Here is a 12,754-nt window from a genome sequence, read left to right on the forward strand (position 1 = left end):
GTGAATGGTAGATTATAGGGCTCATTTTCAGTTTCAGTTGGACAAGCTAGCAAATGTGCCTTACCATTTCTGTATTGAATAAACTCACGACAGTACACAGCGTCAGTAGAATTTTGTACGTAATTATCTGCCAAAATCTCCGTAATTACTTTCCTATCAGTCACGACTTCTGAGCTCGAGTTTTCCAAAGCAGGGATAGGATTATAAATCCTCTTTCCTTTTTTAACTTTTTTCAAATGATTCCACATATCAGAAGTAGTTAGAGGCTTATCAATTTCGGATACAAACTTATTCCAAGATTCATCCTGTTTTACCTTAATCAGATTCCTAGCAAAGGCCCGACATCTTTTGAACTCAATGAAGTTGGCTTGAATCGGATTCCTCCTGTAAAGACGTAGCGCTTTCCTTCTCTTCTTGATCGCATCCTGTATTTCGTCACACCACCAAGGTACGTAACGCTTGTATTTCCTTGTATCAAGCTGAGGGATGGTTTTCTTCGCCGCTTTCAATATATCCTGGTTAATCAAATTTAAACAGTCATTAGCGTCTCTAATCTCATCCATCTGGTCATGAAAAGTAATGTTCATTTGGTATTCACCCCAATTTGCTCTCTTAAAAAGCCAAATCTTTCCTGCCATCTGATCATCACTAGGTTCACCTTCGTTCATATTCTTATTTGCAAACTTAATCAGTATGGGGTAGTGATCAGAAAAGCACAAATCATTATGTACAGACCATTCTATCTCACTCACAATAGACTGACTGCACAGCGTCAGATCAATGCATGATAATGTCCCATAGGAAAAGTTCACATGCGTGACCTCGTTCCTGTTCAATAAAACGGTATCATCATTTCCCAACAGAAACTTTTCAACCTGTTTGCCATTGTGATCTCTACGTAAACTCCCCCACATGGGGTTATGTGCATTAAAGTCTCCACATAATAGGTATGGTCTAGGTAATTGAGAAACAATGTGTGCAAGTTGGTCTTCTTGCAATCTTCTGTCTTGATCAGGGTTAAGATAAATAGAACATACCGTTAGTTCGAAGTTGAGTCTGGACGTCTTCACTCTGGCAGCAATTACTTGATGATTACTCACTACGGGAACACGCTGAGAGTACGCACACTTATGAATCATAAGCATAACTCCTCCACAAGCGATGTCACCATCCAGGTAGTCGTTTCTATAGATATGAAAGCTCCGAAAATCATTGATGACTTTAGTAGGTAGCAGGTGAGATTCCTGAATACAAAGGATTAATGGTTTAATTTCTTTAATAAGCATAGCAAATTCATTTTTTCGCATAAGAAAACCATTACAGTTCCACTGTAACACTGTAGGACCTAAATAATCCGAAAGATTGTTGTTTAGTACTGACATAAATTGATAATGGATGGATAATAAGTAATACAAAAAATCGAAATAATAAATAGGTAGTCTAAGCGGAATAAAAAAGATAATAATAAATAAATTAAAAAAAAAAAAAAAAAAAAAAAAAAAACCCCAGGTATAAATCCCGGCGTAGGTATCAAGTCCAACTTAGGTCAGGACCTCAATACTTGACCTCCTTGATACAAATTAACATTATAGACATGCAGCATAACATTCATACGAGTACTGAACATTATGATCACCAGTAGACTCCTGGCTGTAAGCATATCCATATTGAAATCAGATTCATTCGAATGTTGACTGGCATTAACATATTTTGATTTTCTATATCTCTGCTCATCATGAACGCCACGGCCCACTTTCAATTTCTGGCCTGCTTGTATTCAGATCGTCTTCCTTGAAATTAATTTTCACTTTCCACAACTTTGTTTCATTTTCTTTGCTTCATTATTCTCCTTCTGATGGTGTACTTCGTTCTCTTCTATATCTCTTCTTTTATTCTGTCTGCTTACATCATTCATCTCCTTACTGTATCTCTTATTCTTCTCCTTCCGTAGAGCAGCATTAGACATGTAGGGTAGGCGCGGGGGGAACATATTTCTCAATCAGGTCCTCAGTTTGAGTACGATTACCCCAAGGGAAGGGAAGTCTTCATTTCTCACAACTCAAGGGGCAGCAAATGAGTTCTGAGTTTTGACAGCGTACGGTGATGATCGGACAGATGGCACAAACTGGGCGGCTTCGTGGAAATCTAAATTTCGGGTACTTTGTAGCTCTTTAATCTTTCTTCTGACGGTTGAGTTCCGGACAACATGGTTCCAAGGGCTTGTGACCCCTTTACAGTTGATACAGGTAACTGGGCTGCTAACATTGATGATCGTTATCTACCATCGGGCTGGAAGCAAATCTTACATAGGGGGGTTGTTCTTACAGAACTTGCTTGGTGTGAGACAAAGCGGGCGCAGTTGAAACATTGAAACGACGCCGTTGAGTGAAGGGTACACACTCCATACGGCAGTAGGAATAATCTCACATATGCAGGCATCTCTTGACCTTCGAAAAGTCACCTTTCACACTCCTGGTCTCACAAAAGTTTACCTCACCTTCATTCACAAACTCTTCTATTCCAATCTCTGGACAGACAGGATACGGTATTGCCTCGCGTCAATATTCTCTCAATGTCGCATCATCAAAATCATCATCGATATCTCTCAGTACAGCAGTTCTCCTCACATAAGGCAAACGGAATGAATGGGTTGTACAGACTTCTTATCTCAGGATCGGACACTATCTCATTGGCTGTCTTGGCCGAGGAGCACACGACCAACAACTTACCACGGTGTAGACGACGAATCTCGGTCACATTCGCTCTCTCCGTCACTTTCTCACCAATCAGCTGACCAGCTTTCTGGTTACTTACAAAGTTGGGCTTGTTTTCATTCGTACGCTTAGCTTGCACAATCACCCTGTATGTATCATATTCTAAATGCTCTTGATACAAAAGTATCTCCTTGTCCTTCTCTTTCATCTTGTCCGTGAGTTTCCCCCCATCCGGGGGATCCTCACCCTTTCCCTCACTCATCACTTACTCGCCACTTAATACATGGCTGCTAAAGCAATGAGAAAATGAAACACAGAATCGAAAATTTTCAGAGTTATTAAATTTGGGGCAAAAAGTGACTGGCTAAAATCGATAAATTTTCGTAATGTCTCTATGTAATATGTGAAAGCTCAAAATTCACACACAAGCACAATGTCTATGCAAAAACTAAGTTCAGAAAACGAAAGATCACATCAAAAAACATGCACTTGCAAAAAATCGCTATAAAAAACGACCTAATTTCACTTGAAAACTTATTTTCTTTGGAGAGCAAAAGAAAACACAACTTGGTTGTTTTGCCGTATCCAGGCGAGTGATGAATTCCATATTTCAATATGATTCGTCCAAATTCAAAATTCTGCTTTTCCATTGGCTATTAGACTACTTGTCAGATACTTTTCCATACTTTGGTGATTTAGGGCACAGTATTGACATAACGAAGGGTAGACATTTTGCAGGTGCAGGTGGTTTTTGAAATGGCACTCTGGGGTTTTTGTTTTACATTTTAGTATATGAATGCATTCATATACTATGATCCGAAATGAGCTAAGTCCCCAATACAAATGTTTTTAGAGAGACGCAAAAATTTACATACAGAAACAACAAAAGAGCAGTCATATTCAATGATTTTCATTTTAATTTAATGTACCTAATTGTGTCTTACATTGTCAGCTAGGACTAAAAACATTTAGCCACGAATGGGTACAATAGCTCTTCCTATCTTAATGGATTTCGGCACTTAGCGAAATTTGTGGGCTGGATACACACAATTTTCTTCTCCTTTTTGTACAATGGGCAAAACTGTTAGATATGTCAGACAAATGGCCGATCTTACCACACTGAGAGTTAACACAGTGTCAAGACTGTCGAGGGTTTTCTTTGACGTCACCCATTTGATTTACACAGGCCAGTATTTCCTGAACTCAGGATTAGTTAAGTCCTTTTATTTTCCGATCTCTACAACTATATTTTCTGATCTATTCGTGGTTATTTTCTCTCCCCAATATCCTACATATGTACGAGGATTCAAATATCTCCTACAGCACAACATAGGAATTGGAATTCAAAGTTTCTTCAATCACTCGAATTCCTCACACGAATATTTATTCGTCCAAACTTTCAAAGTTACAAATTTTCCGAACGTTTCTTCGTTTCGTATAATGTGAACGGACTGTTATTGAACAAAATATTTGTACCTACTCACAAATTTGGGAATCCTAAATTTGCAAAGCTACAGGCTTTGGAATTCTCTTAAAGAAAAGAAATCTATTCAAACTTTTAATGAAAAGGCCATAACTTACCTACAACGTTTGAACAGATATTTGATATTGTCTGGAGTGTTCCACTTGAGTTCTTTACTCAGAGATCCGTTTTTACTATTCCACACAAATGCTTTACCGTCCTTCGCAATGCTCACTATCTGAAATTTTAAGAAAGGAAAAGACAATGATAGGGTGAAAAGTATGTACAGTTAAAGCCAATACCTACTTTTCATTTTGTTCCCTTCAAAAGATGTTCTTTCTTTCTTTGCCAGTCTAGTTAGCTTAGTTGGTAGTGCGTCTGCCTTGTAAGCGCTAGGCCGCGGGTTTGATTCCCGCCTGGGGCGGATTTTATCCTGATGGGATAATGTTCGTTCTCGGAACGGCTGGCTTTCTCCTATCCTGTCTTCCTTCCCTCTTCGATTTCGGGACGATAAGACCATAGCAGTTACAGTTCCCTCTGTCAAACTCTTTATAAAAAAAACCTTAGCAGTTACATTTCACCCTCTATCAACCCTCTTTAAAAAAGATACAGGGGTGCTTGGACTTTTTTTAAAGAGGTTTGATAGAGGGAACTGTAACAGCTAAGAGTGCTAGGGTCTTATCGTTCCAAAAGCAAAGAGAGAAGGAAGACAGGATTGGAAAATGTCAACTGTTTCATGAATGAACCTGGTCTGTTCAGAATAACATCCACCCCAGGTGGAAATCAAACCCGTGACCTAGAGCTTACAAGGCATATATGCTGCCCTCAAAGCTAACTAGGCAGTTGTTTTTTTTTTTCTTTTTTTTTACTGAGGCCTGCATGAAGTTTGAAACTCAAATATGGCCCACAAAAAGTACTTATGAAAGGTTAATAGAAAAATAAAAGCTATACTTACCAGTGGATATTAACACTTGGTAATTACTCGTACATATGGCCATAGACACCAGTTTGACTAATAGACGAGACCTGTGTGAGTGTGATGGAGGGAAGAGGAACATATACACTGCATTCTTGACTACCTGACTCACACAGTTGTCATTTGACGAGGACATATAGTGGCACAGCATCTCTAACAGTTCAAGCTCTTGAATTTTGCTAAGACTCTGGGAAGAAATGAAGGGGATTTAGCTAATTATGAATAAATTACTGTAGAATCTTCTCCTTAGCATGCATGATTCCATGGTCTTGGAGTAAAAGTTCATGTGGTTCAAATCCTATCACCCTACAAGTGACATAAAATAATAGTCAAATTACTGCTCAAAAGATTAAGGTTAACACATTGTGTACGAAGCATAAAAACACGAATTAGCGCTAGGCACGGAGCCCTAATTTGGGTAATTTCTGGTGTGATCTATTTATGGATCACACCGGACATAGAGCACAACTATATTTTATTTTGCTGACACCAGAAGAAACTAAAACTAAGCATGATATACTGCATAAAGGCTATCACAAAAATTATATTTACAAGAATTTTACTTTTATTTAAATAAAAAATTTCAGTTCATTGTCCATAGAAAGGTGCCAGTACACTGTGGACTTTTTCGCTAGAGTTGGTCTCACGAGATCAAGTCTAGCAAAAAGTCCACAGTGTACTGGCACCCTTAATAAGTATAACAGAATGGTTGAGTATGCAAACTTAAATCCCTTTTAGGGATGCCCTATTCATTTATTTCAATTACTTTTCATGATTATTTAGTTATTTTTTTACATCATTCTTAACACACTTTAAAAGGTTACTCATTCATCAGATGATAAAAAGGAAAAATAAGTTATTTTTTACATCATTCTTAGCATACTTTAAAAGGTGACTCATTCATCAGACGATAAAAAAGAAAAATAATGGAAAAAATTAACAGACATTCAAAAAACACATAAATAGATTTCTTGTGCGAAGAAAAACGCGGTTAAAATTTGACAAACATAACAGAATGGTTGCGTATGCAAACTTAAATCCCTTTTAGGGATGCCCTATTCAATTATTTCAATTACTTTTTATGATTATTTAGTTATTTTTTACATCATTCTTAACATACTTTAAAAGGTGACTCATTCATCAGATGATAAAAAGGAAAAATAATGGAAAAAATTAACAGACATTCAAAAAACACATAAATAGATTTCTTGTGCGAAGAAAAACGCGGTTAAAATTTGACAAACATAAACTTAACTTTGCACTTTTGTCCAACATTTTCATTCCACTTTTAATTAAAAATCAAATTCATTAAAAAAATAAAAGGCATTTTAATTGTGTTAATTAATTGTGGCATTTTAATAGCAAACAGCCCTAAAAGTTGGGTTAAACTTGTACGAATCTATGGAGGAACACCAGATGCGTCCGAAAATCCCAAATCATCCGATTTGCGTCCCAACTCAAAAAAAGGTCATCCGAGTTGCGTCTCCGGTACCTGAGATTGAACCTATATACTTGAGACCATAAAGTAAATAAATAAGTATATAACGAACAGTGTGACCAAAAAAAACTGTACCTATACAGTATCCTATAACTTCTGTATGCTATAGGTATAGGCCTATAGGAACAAACTATGAACATGAACGCTATTGCTATTATTTTTGTACTTGTCTTTTGCGTTTAACCTAACCCTATAACACTGGTCACTGCTCAAATTGTGAAAGCTCTTTTTTGCGTTTAACCTAACCCTATTAGAACACTGGTCACTGCTCATTTGTGACAGCTCCTTTTATAGCAACATTCCATTGACGTAACTTCTGAACAAGTACCGTTAGATTTTCAACGTTATTGAATGTATGCAGGTACCTAGGTACATGATGAAAGCTGAAAAAATGCTGTGTACACTGTACAGTCTTTTTTTTTTTGTCACCATGTACTACATGTACATAATTATACCTTCAAACTAGGATAAGTATATAAAGTACATAGTTCTAGTTCAGAGACGCAACTCGGATGATAAACTTCAGAAATGGGACGCAAATCGGACGGACGCAACTCGGATTTCACAGTCGGGACGCAAGTCGGATCCGACGTAACTTCTGAACAAGTACCGTTATATAGTACATAGTTCTAGCTCAGGTAGCTCAGGGACGCAACTCGGATGATAAACTTCAGAAATGGGACGCAAATCGGACGGACGCAACTCGGATTTCACAGTCGGGACGCAAGTCGGATCCCCCCCGAATCTACAAAGCATAAATGCTCGTCACAAATGTCAATTCCCGATTAATACACCTCAATTTTCCGACCTGACTTGGACTCGAACCACCAACCTCCAGATCTGAAGTCTACTATACACGCGTGACTAACCGCCGCAAGTGGCAAAATTTAGTCTGAAATTTTACACAATTTTTCGACCAAAAGTTCAAGAGATGGGACTAGAAAACTTTGATATAGGTAAAAACTACAAATTTTATAAGCAGGGATGCTTGTCACAAAAATTGTCATTCCCCAATTTATTATTACACTTTGCTAAATTTAATAACTTGACTTAGACTCGAACCACCAACCTCAATTTTATAAAGCAGGAATGCTTGTCACAAAAATTGTCATTCCCCAATTTATTATTACACTTTGCTAAATTTAATAACTTGACTTAGACTCGAACCACCAACCTCTAGATCCGAAGTCCATCCGATTATTGAGGTTGGTATAACATGCAAAAAATTTATCATTTTCTAGTTTTATTTCTTTTATTAGGTACTCGTACATTTTTAAGAATTTCAAAAGAATTTTCTTGTTTGAAAGGAATATTGTCGTCACTAATAGGTAAATTCGAAGAGAATAAAATTTCCATAAACTACAACATTCTCTTTTCTTCCCCTTGTGTTTCAAAAAGAAGATAACTAGGTATGAAAAAAACGTAGAAAATCATAAAAATAGATAAGAAACCTATGGGTACTTACAAAAAGAACGAAAATATCGAAGTTTTATCCTTCCAGAAAAATTCACAAGAATTTTCTTGCTTGAAAGATATAGATATTGTCGTCACTACTAGGTAAATTCGAAGAGAATAAAATTTTCATAAACTACAACATTCTCTTTTCTTCCCCTTGTGTTTCAAAAAGAAGATAACTAGGTATGAAAAAAAAACGTAGAAAATCATAAAAATAGATAAGAAACCTATGGGTACTTACAAAAAGAACGAAAATATCGAAGTTTTATCCTTCCAGATCCCAAAATAATCTTAGCTTGGCCTAAATTGATAAAATGTGTGAATTTTTGTATAAATCTTTGATAACATTTGTGACTCACAAAGAAATAGATTTAATAGTGCTTATTTACAAATCTCTCAAGATAAAATTTCGTAAAAGAAGGAGAGTGTCGTATCCCCTTTCCAAGATAAAACTTCAATATTTAAATTCACTTCAACACACAAACTTTCTTCTATGTTCAACTGTACAAAATACTTCATTAAAAAAATAATAAATAAAAAAAAAATAATAATAATAATAAAAATAATAGTGCAACGCACATCAAAGACATTCGCCAGAAAACCGCCAACCTCTCGGATACCCACAAACGTTTGCTGCAATGTTCAAAAAACTTTGCTGCAACTTTCTCGAACACGTCCAAACTAACGAATTTCATTGCATTGCACAAGTCTGGACCCACCATTAGGCATAAAGGTTTAATAAAGTACACGTCCTATTTTGGACTTCTTCGCCATCTTTTCCCTTACTCCTACCTTCACGCACGACTAGCTGATCCAAGGCTTCCTTCACACTGGAGACCTTCTCAATATCTTACCTTCACGCACGACTAGCTGATCCAAAAAAAGATGCTGGTCCGCACTTCCGTAAAAAAAAAAACGCTCTTTGCAAAAGTTATGACATAAAATTGAGGAAGAAAACCCTTTGAACACCTTGCAATATCATTGTTAACAGTTGACGTAAAAGATGTCGAAAACAACAGAGTTTTATTGTCCTGAAATTGTTATTGAAGAAGAGGATTAGGGTGAGGAGAAAGCTAGCCGTTCCGAGAACGAGCCTTATCTGTTTGGGATAAAGTTCTAGCCAAACGTTTTTTTCTTTTTCTTTTTTAAGTGAGATTTTTTCAAGTTTCGCAATACGATAGAAATCTGTGTGCTATTCACACACACGTCAGACTGTTACTTTCACTTACCTATAGTGTCGGCACGTCGGTAGTAGAGAATGTAGGGAACTCGGGGTGGTCTCGGATGCAGTACCTCCTGTTCCATGACAAACCTCACGTTGCTATATAGTCTGATAGAAACTCGTGTGCTATTCACACACACACACGTCAGACTGTTACTTTCACTTACCTATAGTGTCGGCACGTCGGTAGTAGAGAATGTAGGGAACTCGGGGTGGTCTCGGACTGTTTGGGATAAAGTTCTAGCCAAACGTTTTTTTTTTCTTCTTTTTTTTTAAGTGAAATTTTTTCAAGTTTCGCAATACGATAGAAATCTGTGTGCTATTCACACACACGTCAAACTGTTACTTTCACTTACCTATAGTGTCGGCACGTCGGTAGTAGAGAATGTAGGGAACTCGGGGTGGTCTCGGATGCAGTACCTCCTGTTCCATGACAAACCTCACGTTGGCATCATCGTATCGAATCCAGCCCGAGTATCCGACGTGAAACACGTCCGTGATGTAGTGTCTGTAGCTGTAGCATGACTTTATGTTAGGATTTGGATTGGTTGTACCGACCTGTGCCAAATATGAATTAGTTTCGGGCGTGCCAGATTATTGCACTTTAATTTTTTTGGTTATTTTCTTCTTTTTTTTAAGTGAGATTTTTTCAAGTTCCGCAATACGATAGAAATCTGTGTTCTATTCACACACACACACACACGTCAGACTGTTACTTTCACTTACCTATAGTGTCGGCACGTCGGTAGTAGAGTATGTAGGGAACTCGGGGTGGTCTCGGATGCAGTACCTCCTGTTCCATGACAAACCTCACGTTGGCATCATCGTATCGAATCCAGCCCGAGTATCCGACGTGAAACACGTCCGTGATGTAGTGGCCCTTGCTGGCCTCTTTGCCGTCATGATACACCACTGAAACCACAAGATATAAATAGTACATTACTTATTTCTACTAATTATTTTTAGTGAGCTCCCATGGCGTAGTGGTCACTGCGCTCGCCTTGCACGCGGGAGACCCGGGTTCGATTCCCGGCGGTGTCAAGAAATTTGTATCATGAGACATAAATAGTACATTACTTGTTTCTACTAATTATTTTGTAAACATCATATTTCCCTTGCTAAAGGTTGAGTGCTCAGAATAAGAATAACATAGAAGGAGGGTTTAGGACCAAAACGAAAGGCACTTTTCAAATCGAAGGTTATATATCAGCTGATTTGGTACCAATGCCGGACCATGAATAATTTCCTGGGTAGGATGATTTTTACAGAAATTTTGAAACATTATTTCTGCTTTTTTACGAAACTTTTACTTTTAACAACTTCTAAGTAAATTTTTATCAAATATCCATTATTGACTTTATAAAACCGTTCAGAAATCGGGGGAAATTGAAAATACAGACTGGGACTGCAAAATGTAAACAAAGATTTCAATATTTTTCAGAAAATTTCCACCAATGAGAGAAGAGTTTTGTCAGCTGACTAAACAAATTTGGTTAGTCAGCTGTTCGTGAACTGTCTGTCCTTCGACCTTGATAATTATGTAAAAAGACCCAAACCCTCCTTCTATGTTATTCTTATTCTGAGGTTGAGTGCGAAGGACACCCACTTGTAAAATTTGTAGCCAAAACCAAATGTCAACCTAAAGCAACCACCCTACTAGCTAGGGCTGATTGAGAGGCTGACGAAAATCGCCGACCCCGTCCTGTACACGGGGAAAGGCGAAGAAGAAAAAGAGTCTAATGTAGCAGTTGTTTCATTACTAGGTACGAAATAAAAACGGCGGTGAAACACTCATCTTGAGAGGAGGGAAAAAAACCCCTTGATACACATTACGTAATGGTTGTTCATCATCTAATAAAAAAAAAAAAAAAAAAAGCAAATTTTAGATATTAAAAAAAAAAAAAAAAATGCAAGTTTCAGTATATTGTTCGAAAAAAATAGAGAAAAATGATGTTCAACAAACTTCTCTCACTAAAGATTTGCCACAAGATTCAGCATAAAATCAGTCAATATGAAACTTTTTTTAATCTTCTTTGTTTTTAGTGCGTTAGTAACTTCTTGTGTAGACCCTCACTAACATTCCCCCTAAGAACGATATAAAGGATCGATCTACTGATGTAAAGATGTAAAGCAGTGAGCGATATAAAGGATCAATCTAGTGATGTAAACCAGTAAACTTACCAGCAAACAGTTTGTATTGTTTATTTTTGGGTCCGTTCGGGGGACCTCCGCTCAGCTTCTTGTTCTTACCACTTGACAATAGTCCTGAAAAACACAACACAATACACCATCATTATTATTACTATTAGAATAAAAAATACATCCAACCAAAGTAATGAACAAGTGAAATATAACAACCTAGGTAGCTTGAAGGGCAGCGCGTCAGCCATGTAAGCGCTAGGCCGCGGGTTCGATTGCCGTCCGATTAAATTACAAAAGGTCAAATGTGGCGGTTGTTTCATTGCTATGAAATAAAAACAGCGGTCGAACACTAATCTTGAGGGAAAAAAAAAAAATCAAAACAAAACGAAAAAACAAAACAAGATTTTTAAAAAAATAGACTCACTTGGTTCCAAGCTAAGTAGAACGGGGAAATCGAGAGCCTTCTGTATCTTGTGACACGAGTGCGACTTGTAGTCGAAACACTTCAGGTGCAGCAACAGAACGAATGGTAACTCTTCGATGGTGACCGTCTGGTACGCTTCGGTCTCCTGGTTCGTTTTGGTCGAGGTCACGCCTTCGAGACCTGCGGGAGGAAGAGAAAAATTAAGTCAGATAAGATTTGATTTATTTGTAATAATGATAATAATAGTGCTTATTTATACTGCTCGCATAGGACTGAAAAGTCCCTTTACTCCAGCAGTAGGCTACTACTATTATTGAATAAAACAATTTACAAAACTCAGACAGCACTCAGACAGCGTCGCAGCAGAATAATGGAGCAGTTGCAGTTGGGTAAAAATTATGAATAAAAGGTCGATTCCTACGTAAAAAGTTGTGAAAAATCCAAATCTGAGGTCAAAAGTACGAAAAAGTAACTTTAAAAGGTCGAACAATTTTCAATTGCCGTTTTAATTAAAAAGTTCAAAGAGTTGTGACGTCAGACTTAATGTCAAAATGCGCAGAAACGCTTGCGCACAAACAAACGAACCGAGGTAGGTAACACCATTTGTAATAAAATAAAACAATTTACAAAACTCAGACAGCACTCAGACAGCGTCGCAGCAGAATAATTGAACGACCGAAAAGAGTCGTCAGTTTTAACTTTTATTAACGCCACGAATTGATAAATTTCGTAGAATGTACGTTCCCAAACTAAGATACAGGGTAAAGAGGTGTGACCCTGTATCAACTCCTCAGGGAACGCAGATCTCACCCAGGCGTGGAGAACACAACTAGAACAGTCGAGTGTAGTCCATCCTGTATA

General features: G+C 37.5%; 2 protein-coding genes and 2 long non-coding RNA genes across 4 annotated transcripts in view; 1 reads left to right on the forward strand and 3 right to left on the reverse strand.

Moving 5' to 3' along the window:
• Window positions 1–8,071, forward strand: part of LOC113472098 — a 10,482-nt gene extending 2,411 nt beyond the window's left edge. Inside the window, exon 2 of the long non-coding RNA XR_003394555.1 lies at window positions 7,910–8,071. This is a non-coding gene — a long non-coding RNA (uncharacterized LOC113472098). The remainder of the gene's footprint in view (window positions 1–7,909) is intronic.
• Window positions 1–9,087, reverse strand: part of LOC103520636 (ubiquitin carboxyl-terminal hydrolase 10-like) — a 19,303-nt gene extending 10,216 nt beyond the window's left edge. The window contains exons 1-2 of the mRNA XM_026831672.1: window positions 9,075–9,087; window positions 8,898–8,954 (exon numbers count right to left, since the gene is read on the reverse strand). Coding sequence (XP_026687473.1) covers window positions 8,898–8,954; window positions 9,075–9,087 — 70 coding nt within the window. The remainder of the gene's footprint in view (window positions 1–8,897; window positions 8,955–9,074) is intronic.
• Window positions 7,295–7,910, reverse strand: LOC113472096. Its single transcript, XR_003394553.1, has 2 exons — window positions 7,825–7,910; window positions 7,295–7,719 (listed from the first exon to the last, which is right to left on the reverse strand). It is a non-coding gene; the product is annotated as an uncharacterized LOC113472096 (long non-coding RNA).
• Window positions 9,088–9,271: 184 nt separating the features above from the next.
• LOC103520637 (ubiquitin carboxyl-terminal hydrolase 10-like) lies at window positions 9,272–12,073 on the reverse strand (the record flags this gene model as incomplete). Its single annotated transcript, XM_017448579.2, has 4 exons — window positions 9,272–9,417; window positions 10,137–10,239; window positions 11,509–11,592; window positions 11,894–12,073. Coding segments are annotated over 4 exons (458 nt in total), but the record flags the coding sequence as incomplete, so codon positions are not given.
• Between the last annotated feature and the right edge of the window lie 681 nt (window positions 12,074–12,754).

This window comes from Diaphorina citri, unplaced genomic scaffold, assembly GCF_000475195.1.
Source record: "Diaphorina citri unplaced genomic scaffold, Diaci psyllid genome assembly version 1.1 scaffold3872, whole genome shotgun sequence".
Classification (NCBI taxonomy): domain Eukaryota; kingdom Metazoa; phylum Arthropoda; class Insecta; order Hemiptera; family Psyllidae; genus Diaphorina; species Diaphorina citri.